This window comes from Amphiprion ocellaris, chromosome 16, assembly GCF_022539595.1.
Source record: "Amphiprion ocellaris isolate individual 3 ecotype Okinawa chromosome 16, ASM2253959v1, whole genome shotgun sequence".
NCBI lineage: Eukaryota > Metazoa > Chordata > Actinopteri > Pomacentridae > Amphiprion > Amphiprion ocellaris.
In genome coordinates this window covers 1714882-1736218 of record NC_072781.1, presented here as the reverse complement: position 1 = coordinate 1736218, position 21337 = coordinate 1714882, and the positions used below count along the sequence as shown (strand labels likewise).

The window sequence follows — 21337 nt, the reverse complement described above, 5'->3', positions numbered from 1 at the left end:
AGCCAGCTGAGGTGGTTCATGTGATTAAGAAGTCTTCGCTGTGCCTTCCGACGCAGGTTTTCTGGGCATGTCCAACTGGATGGATGGATGGATGGATGGATGGATGGATGGACGGTCATTGTGGATTTACTCACCTTTAGGGTCTTGATTGGCCATTTGAGGAACTACAGGTTTTGGTACCTCAAGTCTAATCAAAAGATCTTATTAAGGAGTGAAAACGTGAAAAGAACCATGATCCAAACACTTCAAATGCATTTCTACCTCAACCTCAACTTGACTGGAAGTGGGATATCCTCGATTATAATCGGTTTCTCCATCTACCCACTGCACTAACTGGTCCTTCCATTTCTCTCATCAGAGCAGCTGTATCAGTTAAATCATCTTCATTAAAAACCAGTCACGCCTCCCTAAATCTAATGACTTCGCCACAGTATGCGACTGTACGATGAACAAACGTCCTCTCTCTCTCCTCCTGATCTTTCCCCTCCGTCCTTCTACTCTCCGAAGACAAGGAGCTTTTTGTACAAAAGGGAAATCACAGGACTCACATGCTTTGGAAGAGAGAAAGTGAGTGATCACAGCAAAAGATAGTTTGTTCAGAATCGAAGGACGAGGCGGGGGAGTAGACGGAGGTCGTTTTGAGCTCTAGACAGGAACTTCAGAACTGGACGGCTGTGAAGAACTTCACCGGACCGGGCTGAGGAGGACCACCTGGACATGGAGAATGGACAAACAGACACAGAGGAGAAGACGGAGGACATGACAGAAGGTAAAATAAGAGTTTAAGAGCATGAGCTGAAAGTTCTGAAGAAATGCTCTCCGACCGAAGTTCCTCAACTGTGATGTTTATGATGAAGTAGTTTAATATCGCTCCCACTGATTGACTGTTTAGGCTATAAAATGTAAAGTAAGAATTTTTAAAAAAAAACTTTTCTTTAATATAATCTGACTTAGAGAGTGGTCTCAGATGTTCTTCTCTTGAATGGTTGAGGCTGATAACATGGAGTTCAGATGGTTTTACACATGACTCCTCATGGGTTTGTTCTCCAGAACACTTTTTTCTTTAAATCTGAGAAGTGCGGAAATCATTAATTGAGCTGTGACACAAAAATGTATCTTCCAGCCAAAAGGCTACGAGGCATTTAATCACAACATCTGCATCTGCAAAGAGTATGAACATTGGTATTTCTGCTTTTAGGAAAGAAAGATCAGTAAATAAAGCAGCAAAACCTGATTTGGGAATAGATCAATGCTAAATGTCGCTGCTGAGTCCAATCTTGACATTTAAAAGATGCAAAAGTCCAACAACAACATATCAGATGACATTTTTTTGAGGATCTTTCACATAATCAAATTATTCCGCAACATAAACGACATTTCGCAGTTGAAGAGTAAATATCAGCGCCCTCTTGTGGACATTTTCCACAGAAGACATTTTAAATTGCTAGAAAAAGCACAGGAGAAACTCATTTTGTTGAGTTTGTGTCTCAGGAAACCAGCATGTGCAAAAAGAGGAACCTGGAAATGGGAAACGAGATGCAGCTGTTTCTAATGTTTTCAGTTACTACCGTTGTCTCCTGACCCAAAATGTCTGCTGTGAAAAGGTGCATTTATTAACATTAAATCTTTATGATTTCTGAACTGCAATTCGTTTTTACATCAGACAAGAGGTGTAATTTAACTTTAAGCAATAAAAAGCAACTGTAAAAGCAAAAATCAATAGAGAAAATATTTCATTTTCATTCAATTTTTGAGGCGCTATGTTCATTTTTACGAGCATCATTTTGTTTTCATGTCCAATTTTACTTATTATCTCAGCATAATTGCCTGCACAACTTTCTACTTTTCTAATTTAGCTTCTTTATTTAATTTCAGTAATGTGTCATTCTTATATTATCTTATTGTTTTTCTACATTTTGGATGCTGCATTTCTTATGTTTGGCCATTTTGTTTTGTCTGAGCAACATCTAGCAAAAGAATTTCCAAGGTAAAATACACTAGGAACTGTAAAGAACATCATGCGTTTTCCTGTTAACTTTTGCTAATTGCAGCGTTCTCGATTTGTTTTGTGTGTTTATGTGTGCTAGAAGTTTGAGGTCACTCTGGGACAGCATGTTGACATCTTGACATCTCCTCCCTCACAGCTAAAATACAAACCCAAGCTGCCAGAGGAGACTGGCCACACTGTGAGCTCCTGCAGACAGAAAGACTTTGTTCTTTGACATTATTTATTCCCTCTCTGGCTCATTCACCAGCTAGGAGGCGTTACGCGGTACACTGACCCCCGTGGGCCTCGTCGGTTACACATGATAATATATGTAAAGTGCGTATTTCAGATGACCCCTTTGCAGTTTTGACAGCAGCTTTGGTTTGTGACATTTCTGCAACAAACAGACTCATTGTGCGTTCATGCAGCTGTCCCCCAAAAGCGATGCGTTTAAAAGGAAAATCCATTGTAAATCATAATTTCCTCCTCATGCGCCATCATTTTGCAAACACGAACAATCCCTCAAAACTTCAGTAGCTTTGAATCTGCAGAAACTAATTTGTGATTCCATCAGAAGATGCATATTGGAGCTGCTTCCTTTCAAGTTGGACACAAAGATTTAAAAGTTGAAATCAAAGGAGTAAAAAAAAGAGCTTTCACGTGACTGCATGTAGAAACACACTTAAACCTCAATAATGTCCTCGAATTGTCCTGACCTCAACTTCTGCGCCATAAAACATTTGTCATGAGTCCTGCAGAGAGTGTTTTCCTCTGAAACGCATCACACGCAGAGACACACTCCGTCACATATTAATCTGCACAGATAAACATCTGAACTGTGCATGATAAACGAACACATGCATCCACTTTAGGACGATCGAGTCGTAAAGGATGGGAAGTAAATATGAACACCAACAAGTGACTTTAATGTTGAACACTTGAAAGCGAAGGACAGAACGAACATTTCCAGCCTTTAAACTGCATTTTATCTCAAGAAAACTGGAAATCTGCTTGATTTACTGAGACAGATATCACAAGAAGACCACTGTGCTGATAAATACTTCAACAATGAATTATCAGATACTCTACTATCATAAAAAAATACCACTTTCATTTAATTGTTTTGCCAGAATTAGCAACATGGGAATAAAATACATGCTTCAAAATCTCTGTTATACTCCACAAGTAGGTGTTTATCAAGTGATCTAATAGGAATACTGATTGTAAATTATGTAAAACCTGCAGAATCTTAAAAAAAAAAATCTCCTGTGAAACCCAAAACCTCGCTTTCACAGCTGTTTTTTGGGGATTTTGTGAAAGTTCTGAGAAAGAAATAAAATGGGTTTAATATCCAAAATAAGAACTGCAGCATGAAATCATGTTTATTAAATTTGTCTGATTCCTGTGTGTTATTTTTCCTTTATTGTTTAATCTAGAGAGAGAAAAAAGTGTGGAAGAAGCTGGACTGGAGATCGCTCAGGTAATAAAATTGTAGCTAACTTTGTTTATGCCTCATAAAAACCAATAATTATTGCTTTATACTCAGATGTAGGAGCTCGGTTTAGTAGTTTCCCAGTGAAATAAATCAACCAAATGTTCCCTCCATCTATCAGGAGCAGAAACCTTTAATCACACTTCACATTTCAGAAGGTTTTTGTTTGGTTTGAGCTAGCTTTAGCCAATTGTACATCATTTATTACTGGGTTTAGATATGATCTTCTCAGGATCTCATGCAGATATTCGAGTCAAAAGTCACAGAAAGGTCAGTCTGGTCTTTTGAGACGTTCTCTGGTCGGTTATTCTCCCTTCCTGAATAGAAGACAACATTTTCTTAAGATGCTAACGCCAGCATTTCCTCTTTGAAACTGTATCGTACAAATGACAGTCTGAGAAACACAGATTCAGACTTCCTGGGTTTCATATGTCACAAACCTAAAGGACCAATCCTGTTAACCTGCAAGGTGGAGCTTCCTGGATCATTATTCTCCTTTAAAATTGGTTTGTAGTTTGAACATTTGTGGCCAAATCCCTCTAATAGTAGCTGCCAATGTGTAGGACAGAGAAGTTTTACAGAGTGAGCAGAAAAACTTACTCACACCTTCTTCTATAGAATTCAGAAAGGGAGAATATGGAGACAGAAAAACCACAATAACTTGAGGGTACATATTGAAACATTACTGAATCAATAGTCCTCTATGAAAACTAACATTGTTCCAGATGTATTCATGTGTATCATCAGAATCCAACTGAAAAACTCTCTGGAACAAACGCACACCAAACAGAGACAAAGTCAGTCATGTACACTTTCTGTAATTTTACCAGCACTTGTGAAGCAGAATTATGCATTAGATTTCTTACAGTATTCTCAGAACATTTCTGACTGCTTGTATTGTTCCAGTATAGACATGTCACTGAAGTGACAAACAACATTTACATACATGTAAAGTGGTCCAGGACCAGGTTCTGGTTCTGGTTCTGGCCGTGGTCTGGGTCGTCCACGTCCTCTTCCTCCAACATGACCTCTTGCTCCTCTGACATCCATTCTGAACAGATAATTCTGCTTCCTAGTGTTCACTTTTTGAAAAATGTGTGCTATGAGTGAAAAAGTGTGTTCAAATGAGCAAAAAACGTGTTCAGTCTTTTGCAAAAAGAGTGGAAGAGTTTTGGAAACTGGGTGCAAACCATGAATAGTGTTCAAAATTTGGACAGCAGAGTCCTGTTTTTGAGAAATGTGTGCAGTCAGTTGGTGGCTGTGTGCAGTGGATGGAATTTAGAGTCTTATCAATCCAGAAAAACTGTAATAAAGTCGTCTAAGTCTAAGTGAGAGTCGTAGGTGAGCCGGTGTGCTTGAGTTGCAGCAACTAGTGGAGATTTGGGAGACGATCGAGGCAAAGACTTCATGATTCTGTAAATTCTTAGTGGAAGCAGCTGTGAGAAGCTACATTCAAGTCATTTTAAGGCATGAAGCGGTTATTTTCTCCTGTAAATGTTCAACTACTATGCAAAATGTGCAGTTTTTATGGGTTTAACCAACAACCGAAGAACAACTTCAGGTGCTTTGATGCTTTGAAACCGATTGTACCTCAGGATATTCAATTTAAAGTGTATTTACTGAGGCGGATGGATGAAGATTTCTTTCAGCAGAGATCAAATTAAGGCAGTAATCGAGCAGCAAACAGTGCAGACTTCAATCAAAAGACAGCAGAATATCCGTTGTAGTGCCGCATTTTGCAAAACCACATACAGTCAAGCCTGAAATTATTCATACCCCTAGCAATATTAAATGTGTTCCAAATGCAGCATCCAGGCTGTTCTAATCAGAGTCCATGCTGTGAGAAAACTGCATCTTTCTCAGGTTCACTTTGCTTTAAGTCGCATGACTTTTGATCAACAGATCTGCAGCTATGACACAACTGTGAATTAACACTCGAGTTAAAGGCTTGAGTCCTCGTGCAGCTGGATTTAGGACGTATTAATTCAGGAGTTTGTGCAGTGAAATGAAAAGTGAACGTTCCCAAGGCTGTGCAACGAAAATAAGACGTTCAAAAAAGGACAAATCTTTAAAAAAAATATATAGAAAATTAGGAAAAAAGTCCCAATTTCAGAAATTATGAGGTACAGATCTTATTAAAAAAAGGGAAAAAAAAAAGTGTGACCTGGACAGGATTTCAATAAATTTAGAGATAAATTCCTAAATTTAAATGAATAAGTAAATAATTGAATGATATTTAAAGTCAAGCACTTGTGACTTTTGGGTGCAGACTGAGGCAGACATCTTATTAGTTGGGCATATTTTTGGAATTTTAGTTGGAGTTTTGGGTGAATCATGGGTCATAAAAGCTTCCAAAAGTAAAAAGGAAAACTCACAGTTCAGTGGGAGTTACTGAAGGGCCGCTAAGCTGATCATCGAGGGCAGAAGAAGTCACTTGAAGCTGGCTGTGGATCAGGAAAGGAGACCCATTTGTGCCGTCTGCTGTTTAAAGACCTGAAAAAACTCACTAATTATCTATTTAGGTGCATCTGGATTGAAGATTCTTGCCAAATGAAGCTTTAAACTGGTCTCTCTTACACCGTTTTACTCCACATATCATGCAGCTTTGACATTTTCCGCCCTCGTGGACACACAACCTCTAAAAAGACACGTTTAAAGGAGCTGACTGCGGTTCCTTCCGTCTGTTCATCAGCCTCCAGGTGAACAGAAACGCTGAAAACAGGACAGACGTTCCATTCAGCCTCCTGCCTGATGCCTTTCACATGACTGAGAGAGAGAACAAGAAGATGGGGAGATGGAAAGATAGAGCGAGAAAGAAGCGCCGTGTAATGTTCCCATGAGCTGATTCAGTTATCTCCGACTAAATGAATTCAATCAGCCACGCATGAGAAAACTCAGAACGGAGCTTCAGAGGAGGAGGAAGGCGGATAAAGAATATGTTTCTATAGAATAAAATCAGGGAGGAGAGAGATCAGATGATGGAAGATGCTCGAAAACTGTGAAATGGATGTAAAAAACAGGAACCAAAGCATCATAATGGAGCCTAAAGAAAGGAATTAACCCTCCTGTTGTCCTCATTTACAGGCACCAAAAAATATTGTTTCCTTGTCTGAAAAAAAATCCAAAAATTCTGCAAAAAAAAATCCCCAAATTTCTGAAAATTTGCAAAACCTTCAGGAAGAAAATTCCAATAATTCCTTAAAAGTTTCCCTTAAAAGTTTTATTTTTAAAAAATCCCCCAAATTTGGCAAGAAAATTCTTGTAAATATTTTCAAAAAATTTGTAAAAATCTTCCACAAAAATCTTAAAAATATCTAAAGTGATTCCATATATATCAGTAAAACTTCTAATATTTTTTAACATTTCTTTTTTCCACCAAAAAATGTTCAAAGATTTCTGAAAAATGTTGAAAATGTGGACATCAGAAGTTTTACTGTGAAAATCAGTCCCCCCCCCCCCCCCCCAATATTTTCAAACTTTAAAACGGGTCAATTCTGACCCGCAGGACGAGACGAGGGTTAAGAAAACGAGCAGCTAAGAAAAAGGAAAAAAATCCAGCTGTAGTGATAAAGTAAATCAAATCTAAATGAGCTCATATATAGTGACTGCAAGGACATAAAATAATGCTAAAAATGTCAGACAAAGACAGGATTTCAATACACTTCAAGATCAGTTGTAAGACTTTGCAAAAACTTTGTGCCCCTCAGGTAAATAACTGAATGAAATAAGGGAATATTTAAAAGTAAAGCACCAGAACTCGTGATTTTTGGGTCACAGGAATCACTATTTGCAAAGAAAATCCCCTAAAACAACTCATACAAAGAGTAAGGAATTAGCCCAAAGGTAAGGAAAACTGAAGAGCAACTCAGAAACAGAAACACTGATGAGTTTTCAAACTTTTTTACTGGCCCTTGTGATGCAGCTGCAGGGCCTGGTGGCGGAGCTGCGCGAGGGGCTCCAGGCTGCTCTGACGGAGCTGTGCGAGCTCCGCCTCAGGGACCACAGCCTGGAGGAGAAGCTGCAGGAGCACCAGACCGACGTGGACGACAAGATCATGGGCCTCAAGAACTCCCTCAACACATTCAAGGTGCCGCACATTGGACACGGTGGACACACTCCGGCTCTATTCTGGGATGTTCAGAGGCCCTAATGGAGACCATCTGACTGTAAACTAATTCAATCTGTCAGACAGGAAGGCATCAACGGCTTTTTGTTGTTGTTGTTTTTCAGGCACCCAAGCTGCCAGATTTCACCATTTCTATTCACTTAATTTATCATTTATTTGTATTTTAAAGCTGTTCCTTGCTAATAATCTGCTGCAGGAGGAGCTGAATGTGGCATTGTTCCACATTAAAGACGTTTCCAGCAGACAGAGAGACGTTCAGAAGAGGATAGAAATGCTGCAGTCAGAAAACTGCAAAGACATCATCTCCACTCCACAGAGGTAGACGACAAATACATCATATATCTGTCGTTTTCTGATTATCTCTACCTCACAGATTGACCGTCCTTCTTTCATCTGACTTCTACAAACTGTAAACATCTCAGAGTTTCTTGAACTAATGTTTACTGACAGAGAAGCAAAAACATAAACTGTGTTGCAGAACTTCTCATCTTGTTTTCCTTCAAACCACAACAGCAGAAAAGGTTCCAGGGCAGATGTGCTGACGTCATCAGGGGATGAACACATCTGTACGCCCAGCCAATCAGAGCTCAGCGTCATCCAGCAGTTTTTCTCCAATCTGCCGCGCAGTGTGTCGCCACAGAGGAGCAGCACATCCACACAGAGTGAGTCTGTTCAGAATTTACATCTACACACCGAGATAGAAGTCTGGAAGAACGAATATCAGTCCTGCACGACCATTATACCTTCATTTAATGGTTGTAGATTCTCACTGAAGGCATCAAAACTATGAATGAACACATGGAATTATGTAGGAAACAAAAACAAGTCAAAACAGGTTTTACATTTTTCAAATAATTCAATTTGAATTAAAAATTACCAATAATGACTCAAAATATGTCCAAAATGTGTTAAATCTCGTCATAAATGACCCAAAAGAAGTCCCAAAAAACCCTGAACAAGTACCAAAAAACTCAATATTTGCCCAAAATGATTGAATTTCTCCAAACTAATTAAAAACTGCCAATAATGACACAAAATATGTCTAAAATAACTTGTAAAAAAAGTTGAAATTTGTCCAAAACTACTTTAATTGGAGTAAATGACTTTAAATTTTTAGATAATGAAGTAAAACCTGTGTTCAGCGACTGGAAATGTGTCCTAAATTACTCAAAAAATCATCCAAACTGACTGAAACTTTAACCGTTATGAGTAAATATTTGTCCACAATCACTTGAAACCTGTTCAAAACTACTCAGAACTTCTCAAAACTTGTTAAAAATGGTCCAGAATCTGTTAAATCTCGTCCCAAACGACTCAAAAGAAGTCCCAAGCTCACAAGCTCATCCAGAGAATGCCAAGAGTGTTCAAAGCAGGAATCAAAGCAAAGAGTGAAAAATTTAACAGAACGGACAGATTTTGAGTCATTATTGGCAATTTTTAATTCAAATTGAACAAACTTTGAGTTGTCCGGTACTTGTTCAGGGTTATCTGGGACTTCTTTTGGGTCATTTGCAAGAAGATTTAACAAATTTTGGACATATTTTGAGTCATTTTATACCATTTTTTAACACATTTTGGGAAATTTTGAGTAGTTTTGAACAGGTTTCGAGTCGCTTTGGACTAATTGAATCATTTGAGGAATCTAAAATCTAAAACATGTTTTGACTTGTTTTTGTTTACTACATAATTCCAGACGTGTTCATTCATACTTTTGATGCCTTCAGTGAGAATCTAGAATGTAAACAGTCATGAAAATAAAGAAAAACCATTAAATGAGAAGGTGTGACTGGTAGAGTATAATATGATCCATTTACTCACGTTTGTGTTGCAGCGTCCATCTCTGAGCAGGACGTTCAGCAGAGAGTTTGTCCGCCCAGATCTCCAGTGTGGGGAGACAGAAACAGCAGCAGAGACGAGACAGACCCCAGCAGTCCACCTGAAAACAGTGAGAAACCCACTGATGATTCTGATGATTAAACTACAATCTCACTAACTACAGTGCAACCTCACACACATTCCTGCACTCCAGGAATAATCAGAAATGTGAAGCTTTAACTGGCAGCCCATTAGCTTAGCATAGCAAAGGAACTGATGCTAAAAGGTAACCAAATTCACCTACACTGTAAAAAGTGAACAATGATTAAACCGTTTTTAACAGTGATTTATCTTTAACCCTCCTGTTGTCTTCATTTACGGGCACCAAAACTGATGGTGTTGGAATTATTCAGATTGTTGGCATAGACTTGCATAAACTACCAATACAGCAAAATAAAAAATAATCCATTACAAGCAAAATCTTTGACCCTCCTGTTGTCTTCATTTATGGACACCAAAAAATATTTTTTGTGAATGTTCTCAAGAAACATTTTTAACATTTCTTGTTTTCCACCAAACAATGTTCAAAGATTTCCCAAAATGCTGAAAATGTGAACATCAGAAGTTTCACTGTGAAAATATTTTTTTTCCACATTTTCAAACTTTAAAACGGATCAATTTAGACCCGCAGGACAACACGAGGGTGAATTATGACTGAAGAAACAATATGTTGTGTTTTTATTTTTGCAGATAAGAGGCAGAGAGCAGCTCTGGAGCTGCTGGAGTCAGAGAGAGTTTATGTTTCTCATCTGTCTCTGTTACTGAAGGCCAACATCTCCTTCAACGGCTCAGAAGCTCTCACTTCCAAGGACAAACGGTAAACCTGCCGACACACAGAGACAGTTTATATGCACCACCACTCAAAAGTTTGGGGTCATCCAGACAATTCCATGTTTTCCATGAAAACTCCCACTTTTATCCATGTGCTAACATAACTGCACAAGGGTTTTCTAATCATCAATGAGCCTTTCAACACCATTAGCTAACACAATGTAGCATTAGAACACAGGAGTGATGGTTGCTGGAAATGTTCCTCTGTACCTCTATGGAGATATTCCATTAAAAATCAGCTGTTTCCAGCTACAATAGTCATTTACCACATTAACAATGACTACACTAGATTTATCATTCATTTAATGTGATCCACATTGAAAAAACTGACTTTCTTTCAAAAATAATGACATTTCTAAGTGACCCCAGACTGTTGAATGGTAGTGTACATACAATAGATAACATCTCTTAAATCAGACTTTACTAAAATGATTCTGTAATAAATGAGGAGACAAGAAGGAAAGATGGAAAGAAGAATGACCCAGACATCCACAAACTCATCTGATACCCTCAGATCAACAGAACATGTTCCAGAGCAGCTGCTGATCTAATTTCAGAGCTTACAGTGAGGATAGAACAGGAAATAAATAAATCAAATAACAGCAGGTTATAAACGCCAGTAAACAGAGCAGATAGTCTTTTTAAAGAGCCTCTGCTTGTTCCTGTAATGACTGCTGGGCTGCAGCACACGTGTTCCCAATAAGCAGCTGAACTGGGTCCAGTGGTATCTATGAATAATTGCATTTATTTTAACCTACTTAAACTGAGTCAATTTTGACCCACAGGACGACACAAGGGTTAAAATCACTTCTGAAAGCTGTAAATGAGTCGTATATTTGCCATGAAGCAGATAAACTTCATACAATAATGTACTGTATCCACAAATAATTGCATTTCAACATGTGCAGTGATGCTAGATTTAATAAAAGTGTGATAAATACCATGACAAGTGACAATTACTGCATTGAAATCATTTCACATGGTTGTTTTCTAACGTAATTGTTGTCTAAGACAGTAGACTAATGTAAATACTCGTCATAATTTAGCATGTTTTGCTCTTTCTTTCCGTCTCTAGTCCATTTCCCAGCTGTCTGAGGTTCCTGATCCAGCAGCACCTGGAGCTCCTCCACACTCTGCAGGAACGAGTGCTCAAATGCCAGTGGCAAGGCATCATGGGAGACGTATTCATGAGGCTCACCAGCAAAGAGGTAAACACAGGAGAGAATCCAACCTACTGCGCATTTCACACCTTAGTCCTGATCATTTACCTGAAAGTCGAAATGTTAAATGTTGTTTAAAGTTGCTTAAATCAGGAAACTCGTCCTACAGTTCTAAACTTGGCTGGTTATCGTCCTTTTCCACACAAGATTAGATCTCTTAATGGTATTTTGTTTATAAAAAGTTACCAAGTTAGACCATTTACCAGAGCTGTCTGGAACTGTCAAAACAGAGATAATTATCAGATCATTCCACCTGGAAACTGAACCAAATCTCAGCTCGACATCCTGATATTTCATCAAAATCACTGGACTCTACGTGTCTCGTTTAAAATTTCTGCAAAAACAAATCGTTTGCACAAACTAGACTTTGTAAAAAAATTGAAAATTCTACCGTTAGTGATTCAGCTGCAAAGACAAAAATACAGACAGTAAAAATACAGTAAATATACAGTGAAAATACAGTAAAAATATAGTAAAAACACAGAAAAAATACAGTAAAAATATAGTAAAAATACTGAAAAATACTGAAAAAATATAGTAAAAATACAGAAAAATACAGACAAAACTGTAAAAATACAGTAAAAAACATAGTAAAAATATAGTAAAATATATTTTAAAAATAGAGTAAAAATACAGCAAAATATAGCAGAATTACAGTAAAAATATAGTAAAAATACAGAAAAATATATTAAAAATACAGTTAAAATATACAAAAATATAGTAAAATATATAGTAAAAAAACTGTAAAAATATCATAAAATATATTAAAAATTCAGTAATAATATAGTAAAAATACACTAAAATATACACTACTGGTTACAGCTGCAAAGACAAAAATACAAAAAAAAAAAACATTGTACATGTCAATTCCATTTTTTGCAAAATCTATAATCCAAGAAATTCAGTTATTAATTTTTGTCTTGTTTTGCTTTATGGCAATAGGAGTTTGTTTTTCTGCATCTTCCATGAAAGATCAGATCTATTGACCTTCCGAACCCCCAAAAACCACCGCTGGTTTTCAAAGGCATGTTTTATTTTTTTTTAAAAATCACCAAAGTTGGAGCATTTATCAGAGCCAGGAACTGTAAAAACAGGCAGAAACATCGGATTTTGCATTTTCCGACTGTCCTTGAACTGCTCATCTGTGACGCAAATGTAAGTTTAAAATCAACAAAATTTGATCAAAATCACTGCATTCAAAATGTCTCAATTAAAAATGTGACAAAAAATAAATAATTTGCAGGAACCAGATTCGACAAATGACAAAATATTCTGCATTTTTTGTCACAACAGTGAAGCCATTTGTAATTCAGCTGTGATTGTAAATGTGGATGATTTCTGAATAAGCAGCATTTACTAGCAGGTAAAGTAGATGTCTCTGGATTCTCTCACATCAGCAAGTGCTACAGCTGTTTTCCCTCCTTTTTTATATTAACGTGTTGATTGATTTTGCAAAATCACAGCCTGATGAGCTTCAAACTTCTCTGTGCAGACATTTTAATTTAATAATTTCATCTTTTTGAAGCAGTTTTATATCATTTTGAAGAATCTGTGACTCATTTCACACAATCTTGATATAAAAAAAAACTGCGTAAAAAGAGTTTTCTTTCTTTCTTGTAATATGAAAACTTTTAGCAGTCCAACACTCAGCGCTGTTCCAGGAAAGTTAATCAGCTGAGGTCAAAAGATTCGACTTGTGATGAGACCTTTAGAATGAATCCGATTCACTTTGGCAGCAGTGACGGGGATAAATGAAATGTCAAATTCCAGCGGAGCCACGCTGAGAACAGATTTAATACAAAGACAACAGAGATTCTTGTTAGAAGATGACTGCTGGCATTAAAAAAATGAATGAAAAAGAAATGGATTTTTACAAATGAAACTGTTATCTCTAATAAAACTTGTAAGTACCCTGACTGTTCTTCATTCTCCAGTCAGTTCTAAAACTCCTTTAGATATTCTGAAGGTGCAGAATCCAGCTGGAAGCCAAAAACAGGCAAAAAGCACTGAAGCTAATTAGTCAATTCTGTCAAATCCAATGTGTGGCTGATTGTGTCTGAGTGAGAGGCAGGAAATGCAGTAACTGGTAAGAACACCTAGCTATTTAAAAAATTAAAGGCAGATGGTTCACTGAGCATTAAGGGAGTTCACTTAGTGATGAGTGCAGTGAAGAAATGAGAAGCTAATCAAGGATTTTAACCTCTATTGAATCATTTATCTTTAATCTGCTATAGAGACATAAAGTCCTCAGTTGTGCCCTTTAGCCAATGAGGAGAGATAAATTAAATAATAACATTTTTAGTGTATTACACGCATGATATTTGTCATTTTATAAGATCACTTTGCAGTCAAGAAAGTTACAGTTTGTCTTTAAAATGTTGAAGTAAAAGACTGTGAAAATCGGCAATTAAAAAAGATGACAAAACCCAACATCGCAGAAGTGATTTCATCATAACTTTCGCTCTTCATGAGCTGCTGAAACTGAGAATACAGATTTGCTGCATTCACATAGCTGCAGGTTTCAAACATGGCCAAAAAAATGAGGAATTGACTACAAGATGGCTGGATTTTTATATAACTGAATCATTTAAATTCTATTAAAGCCCAAAGTTATACATAATTAATGGAGACACTGCTCTGATTGGTGGGTGTGTCCTGTCCTAGGTGTTCAGGAAACCTAGAGGTGACATGACAGACAGTTTGTCCATCTTTATATATGTTCACTAGGATAGAATTGTTGTAGTTTTAACCTCTCTTAATAGTTTTACCGTTATTCTGGAAGAAGCTAGTAAAATATATCAAGCTGACAGCCATGTTGATCACTTGTGTGAGTGCTTTAGGCAGGTTCACACAAAATGAATCGTATTTAAAGTCTTTACGACAAATTGCAAAATGATCTTAAATTCATAAATGTTCTTTGTTGAACAATTCAAATGGTATCAAGAAGGATGCGATGCATCGTCTTTTATAGTTGCACTTTTTTCACAGACTTTAACACTTGTAAGACAGACTGCAGCATTCTAGACTTTCAAAATGATGACAAATGTAGATGGAATTCATCCAAAAATTAGTTTTTTGTCTGAGAAAAGATCTCATGGTGTACAATGGAAGGGGAGGAACTTTGCCTTTGTGTTGGTTTGTGTTCTAATTGTGACGAATAATCTGCAACTTTTGTGATTTGTGGGTTTTTTGGGGGTTTTTTTTGCAGTAGTTGATCATTTCTTTCATTGGAACTTTATTTATTTGAATTTGTGTGGGTGAAATTGCTAGTAATTCCCGTTAAGCAAAGTTTGAGGTCTACATTCAGTCACATCTTGAAACCTTCCTTTTGAATTCATTGTGTTTATGCACAAAAACTGTCTAAATACTGATAAACCAGACTGGATGTATGATAGTCTCTCCTCAGCAAAACACAACAAGGTGGATCTGGTTTAAATCTGTCCAGATGTGTTTCTGTCCACAAACTGGACACATGCTGATGGAGAATAAAACAGTCCAAACTAATCTGACAGTGACAGCAGGATATTCCGTGGAGTATGTGTGAGTAGATAAGACATGAACTCCTGTAAACCTGGACGTGTTTCTCTTTCTGTCTCCCTCCAGAGTGATTTCCTGGATTTTTACGTCTCCTACCTGAAGGATCTTCCAGACTGTCTGGCGGTTGTCACCATGCTCGCCTCCAGCTCCATCAAGTCTTCTGCCTTCGTCGAGGTAAAACAGAATAAAACAGGAAGTAACAGTGAGATGATCAGAAACGCTTTAGTGTTTAGATATCTAGTAGATATGTTGGGTCTAAAAGGCTCATTTCAAGCCCTATTTATGAAGAATAGCTTCAATCACAGCTGAATAAAGCGTCATTTCTTACTAACTTGTTTCATTCTTGTGTCCTCATTGGTACACCTTCCACCTGTGCTGCCCTGTGCTCTGATTGGCTGCCGTCAGAGTGACATCATGGGAGATGAATCCAAACCGTCGCTCCACACTTTGCTCCTTCAGCCGGTTCAGAGGATCCCAGAGTATCTGCTGCTGCTACAGGTCAGATCAACTCACGTTTTAGACAAAATAAGGATTTCTAGTCATGGAGGAGGATTCCCATTTTACTGTGTTAACAAATACACACAATAATTTAATAAACTTGGGTGTTTGTTTGGTTTTATTTCTTCCTGTCTGTCTTGTTTGTCTGAAGGTAACAAAATCCAACCAATATCTTTTCAGTGGTGGGAATTTATTATGTTTATTCAAATACAGCTTTGGGGAAGTTGTGCTTTACTGAACCATTTCCATTTTACTGCACTTAATATTTCCACTCCACCACATGTCAGAGAGAAATATTGTATTTTCCTTTCCACTACATTTATCTGAAAGATTTAGTTACATTTAAGATTTTGCACAAACATTAAAAATACAACAAGGATTTGCTAGTAATGGACTATTTTTACTTTGCTGTATTGGTAGTTTATGCAAGTCTATGCCAACAATCTGAATAATTCTAACATCATTAGTTTTCATTTATCATTAATAAAAACATCATGGATTAAACAGACAAGATCTGTAAGGTGGCGATTAGAGAGATTTAGGAGTGGGAGTTTGATCTTGTTACCTTCAAACAAGTTAAACTACTTTTTCCCGTCTAAAGTTTTGATGCTAAGCTAACTTCTGTTGCTTCTTGCAGTTTCATTTTTAAACAGTCACCATAAGATGGTGGTATGTTCACATGAAACTCTCTGCAAAGAATGTGTGTATTTTCAAAATAATAATATTTCAGTTTAGCATGCAATATGAAACTTTGAGATTATGGAAAAGGAAAAGGACTTCACTACAAAACTGAGCTCTTACCCCTCTGAATCTCCATATTCTGTATATCTGTGTTTAAAGGGGCTTCTCCGGCAGACAGATGCGGATCATCCAGACTACTACCTGCTGCTGGTTTGCATCCAACAGTTCAGATCCTTCACGGCTCAGTATCACCACCTCCTGCAGCACAACCAGGAGCTGCTGCTGCTCAACCGCAAGGAGGTGAAGAGGTCAGGATTCACGAACCGCAAGCAGCAAAACCGCAGCTCGTAAACAAAACACGTGCTCAGAATTAGAAGCTGTCTGCTGGTCTCTGCAGGTCCAGCATGAAGCAGCTGCTGAAGACGGTGGAGAGCGGAGTCCCAGGAAACAACGTGGGCTCACCGTTCCCCTGCAGCACTGCAATGATGTGAGTCTGCAGCTTTATCAGGTCACTTAGTCGTCATTATTTGATCAGATTTTTCAGTTGGAAAATTAACAAACAAACCCCTCAAAGCTACATTGATTATTTTTGGTAACAAATGGCACACTTTTCTGCAGTCTTTTGCTGTAAATAAGGTTTCTGAATCATTTATTCCTCAGGGATCATGCTAACCAGGTGAAGCGTAGAAAACAGTGTCTTCTGGAGCAGATTCAATCCCACCGTTTCCAGGATTGGGATCGAGACCAGGACCCTGAAACTCATTGTTACGATGCCGAGTGGCCGTCCCAGCTGCCTCTCTTCAGCCCCGATCTGGACTCCAGAAACCACAAACCAACAGGTCTGCATCACAGCAGCTTCTGACTCTTCAAACTGATGATCTCTATGTGGTTTCTGTTTGATTGGACATACTTGAGGCATCAACAGGAATCTGGAGAAACAACAGAATGCTTTAAGTGCTTTTCACATTACAGAACAGCTTACAAAACCTAATTTCTGTTTTGCACTTCTTGCAGCGATTTGCAACAAGTTTTGGATGTTAGAAAGTTCGGCAGGGTTTAAACTTCTCTTTAATGCTTCTCATGGCGACTTCTAGCACTTCCACCATCAGGTACAGGACAAAAGAGTGCATGTTTATCCCCATTTGCCCAATTCATCGTGTTTCAACTCACTACAGCATTCAAGAGTGGCTCGCTGGAACCAAGCAGCAAATTCTGGGTCTAAAAAAAGAAGCCAACAAAAACTGCAGTTCCTCAAATGACCTCTAGAGGCTGGTAACAGAAGCAAATCACTCCCATAGATACCGGTGTTAAAATATTCAGCTTGGCAGCAAAAATAAAAATGTTTACAGCTTGATATATAAAATAGTTTGGTGTCTTTAGCTAATTTCACTGTCTGTGACAACTCCACAGGGGATGATTTTTCTATCAGTCACCCATTTAAATTTCATTAAGGCTTAAAGTTATGTAGAATTAGGTGTGTAGTCGCTTTGAGTGACAAATGGATGCACTTATAGGACAGTTTATGGACATTTAAGTGGTCCACCTCATCTCCATCCACCTCTTAGCTCAGTTTTGATTTATATAAGACTTAGGTAGAATCAGTTACTGCCAAGATGGCCAGAGAAAGTTCACTAAGTTTCAAAAATAGTCTGCAGAAACCTCAGGGTGATGTTAAAGAGGACTCGTCCATCTTTAAATATGGTCTGTTTGGAAAAGAAACATTTTTAGATGCAGTCATACAACATTGAACTCTTATGAAAGCACACGTGAAGCTTCTATGAATGACATTACTGCTTTCCAACACAGGGTTGACCATTGTCCCCCTAAAGGAAATTCTGCTAAGTTTTTGGCTCTCATGGAAGAATCAAGATCTGACTCAAGGTGTTAGCCTCTTGTGGTGGTTGTAGAGTAGGTTGTCCAGAAATCGTAGGTTTAGCAGTTCGATCCTGAACCCCTCCACATTCCAAAGTGTCCATTTGGCAAGACATTGAACCGGAAGTTGCTCCTGATGGCAGACAGACCAGCAACTCTTGTTTGCTTTGAGGTAGTAAAGAGCTAAATAAGTGCAGACAGTTAGTCATTAGCAAAGGTTAGAAGACTTAACGTCTTGGGCTCACAAGACTGGGTCCACTTAGTGTCTTGACATCAACTTATCTGTCCCATGTCCTGTCTGTGGGCTTTGTAGACCTCTCTGTTTGTTCATGACACCACTTTGTGTGTCCCATGCGACCTTAACGCCTTTGGGACAATTTCCCCACCAGTCAGCCAGTTAACCAACCTCTGCCTTCCAGGTCTCGGCAGCATCCCAGAGAGTGAAACCTCTGATAGGCCCATGTCCTGCCAGCATCATCTTCTCTCCAGAACTGCAGAGTTCCGTCAGGTTCAGCCGGGTTCTGCTCTGGCCGATGCCCTCGGAGAGTTCCTCCTTCCTCCGGACCCTCCAGGGATGGAGAGTCTCTACGAGGAGGACGGAGGTTCCCTTCACGATGCGAATATGTTCGACCGCTGCTCTTCGGCCTCTTCCGATTCCTCCATTGACATTGCGTTTGTGAAATGCCCCAAAGCCCCGTCGGCGTCGCATCACGCAGTAGCAGCAAACGTGTCGACAACCCGGGACGTGTTTGGTAACGGTGGAAGCCAAGGGAACGGGTACAGCAAACTTCCTAACAGGGGCTGCGTGTCTCCAGATGAAGCCGTGATGATGCGCCGCTATCAACACCGCCCCCTTCAGGCCAGCCAGCGTAAGAGCAAGGTGAGCAAGCAGCTTTATGCAGAAATAAATACTTTAAAAGTGTTTTTACACGTATAAAAACAAACTTCTCTGTTTAGTCTCTGAACGGGCTGCAGATGGAGAACACAGTGAGCGATAGTGGACCTTTATCGGACCACCTCCAGAGGGTGGAACTGGGTAGCCACGCCAAGCTGGAGCGCCAGGGCAGTAAGGGCAGCAAAGGAAGCTCCACCCCGTCGCGTAAGGTCCAAACCCCTCTGGCGAAACGAGTGGAGGCCGAGAAACAGAACCAGGATCTCCACGGGCTGCTCAGCATTGTGGGTTTCAGCAAAGATGTGAACAAATCAATGTTTTTACAGGGATTTTGTTTTCAAGAAGCAACATTTAGATCAGTTTGGGACACACTTTAGTATCTAGTTGACTACACATTAGCAGGCTACAAAACCACTGCTGATTCCTATAACAAAACAGGCATCTAAATTTTAAATAGATGGACAGATAGATTGATAGATGTCTAGAAAGAGGGATGGATGGATGGATGTCTGAATAGATGGATGTCTGGATAGATGGATGTATAGATAGATAGATATATACTTTATTCATCCCAAGTGAATTTCAACTTAAACTTTGTGTTCAGCAGGACTCTGGCATCCAGTCATGGGGCGATGAGTCGAAATGGAGGACCGGGACTGAGGAGAACAACCACGCTCAGTTTAGTGAGAGGAGTCGGAAGGACAAAGGAGGCTTCAGGAGCTCTTTCAAGAAGCTCTTCAAGAAGAAGTAAGAATCTTACATGGAAATATGCACATAAACGGTGTGACACTGGAGCTAAAAGAAAGGAAGAATATTTAAGAAATCGCAAAGATGTCAGAAAAGCCACAAAAAAAAGCTGTCCCTTCGAAAGTAGCATCTTTTTGCATCAGATTTGTCCCCAATGCTTCCACTTTTGACATGGAAATGAAAGAATGTACCTCTGCTCTTTCTTTCTGACAGAACCGGTGATGATAAGAAGGACAAGGGAGGTGAGAAAACACCAGAACACCAGAATGGCGATCATGAGAAGAACTCCAAAGCAGCACATCTGGACATAAACCGTGGAACAGCTGTTTGAACACAGCATGCAAAATGCACAAATATGCAATATAACACATACATTTCAACAAACATACTAATAAGTGTAAGCAGACTCCTAACTGCTGTAGAAATGCTGTATAGGTAGAAGCAACTTGTCCACTAAATGTGCATAAATAGAATTTTTATTGGAAGACAAAGATCCTGCCCCTGACCCTCACACTGAGGGAAAGCATTTAATAGGTTTTTTAAAAAATAAAACAGCACTGATGGTTGAGTTTTTGCTTGTAATCGGTGTTATTTTGTCAAACTTAGCTGTACAAACATTGACTTCTTGTCGCCAAAGAGTCAACTTATATAACTGTGACTATACAGTAGAGAAAATAAGCTTTTTGTTGATTAAAATGTAAATATATGATCATAAACTAGACCACCAGAGGACACATTCATCCCTGTGCTGTAGATATTCCTGCTCTATTTCTATTTTCTTAATTTCCAGAGAACTAACACATTTTCCCTTTATGAAGGAGCTTTGTTTGCACTCTAACTTCTAAATCTGTGCAAACTTCAACTCTCCACCAGTCTTCTTAGTTTCTTAAGCAATAGCCAGAACTATATATTGTTGTATTTACTCAGGAGGACATAGTTTGTGTATCTTTTGTCCATGTGGTAATTATTTCTATGAACTGTTTTGTTAAGCTAGAGGAATGTGACGATGTCCAATAAAGCTCCACTGACTGTTTTGAGGCTCAGCTGGTTGATTTTTTCTCAATGCCGTTTGTCACACTTGTTGTTTTCTGAATCCATCGTTGTATTTTCTGTGAGAAGACAACACGGTCACGACCACTTGAAAAGAACAACACTGTCTTTTTGTACTTAAGAAGCTCTCTCTAATAAGCTATTTTATTATTTAGCATCTCTTTGAAGAATTAGAAAAAATATGGTTATCATCTGTGTTCACAGGACTGCATTTCCTTGAATAGCCCATTAATGAAGACAGAACTGTTGCCTGTTACAGGTAGGAAAGGTTTTAAAACTAAAACTTTAAAACTGTTTAAGCTTCCATTGAGGTCATGTCCATGTTCCTGTTTTTCTACAATTTTATACTTGTATAATTACCTTAATTAGGTAATTGCAATTCACCGTTGTGATTAATAGCCTTAAAGTAAAAGTTTTAACTTGACTTTGATCTAAAGCCATATACAGTCATGGAAAAAATGATTAGACCACCCTTTTCAATACCTGGTACCACTAAAGGTACATTACCTGAAGAATACAATGAACATGA

The 21337-nt window shown here is 38.5% G+C and overlaps 1 protein-coding gene across 3 annotated transcripts; it reads left to right on the top strand.

Moving 5' to 3' along the window:
• Window positions 1–561: 561 nt before the first annotated feature.
• Window positions 562–20791, top strand: arhgef33 (Rho guanine nucleotide exchange factor (GEF) 33). 3 transcript variants are annotated; one of them, XM_035950111.2, is made up of 17 exons: window positions 562–769; window positions 3424–3467; window positions 7402–7566; window positions 7802–7923; window positions 8122–8267; window positions 9437–9550; window positions 10171–10297; window positions 11387–11519; window positions 15135–15242; window positions 15474–15566; window positions 16407–16555; window positions 16645–16734; window positions 16908–17086; window positions 18539–18999; window positions 19077–19295; window positions 19616–19758; window positions 19972–20791. In XM_035950111.2, the coding sequence occupies exons 1-17, from the start codon at window positions 718–720 to the stop codon at window positions 20087–20089; spliced, it is 2463 nt and encodes an 820-aa protein (XP_035806004.2). In that variant the 5' UTR covers window positions 562–717; the 3' UTR covers window positions 20090–20791. The 3 variants fall into 3 exon arrangements, with proteins under 3 accessions (XP_035806004.2, XP_035805999.2, XP_023130341.2); XM_035950106.2 differs by having other exon boundaries at window positions 564–769; window positions 8119–8267; XM_023274573.3 differs by having other exon boundaries at window positions 565–769; window positions 8119–8267; window positions 19619–19758.
• Window positions 20792–21337: the final 546 nt, after the last annotated feature.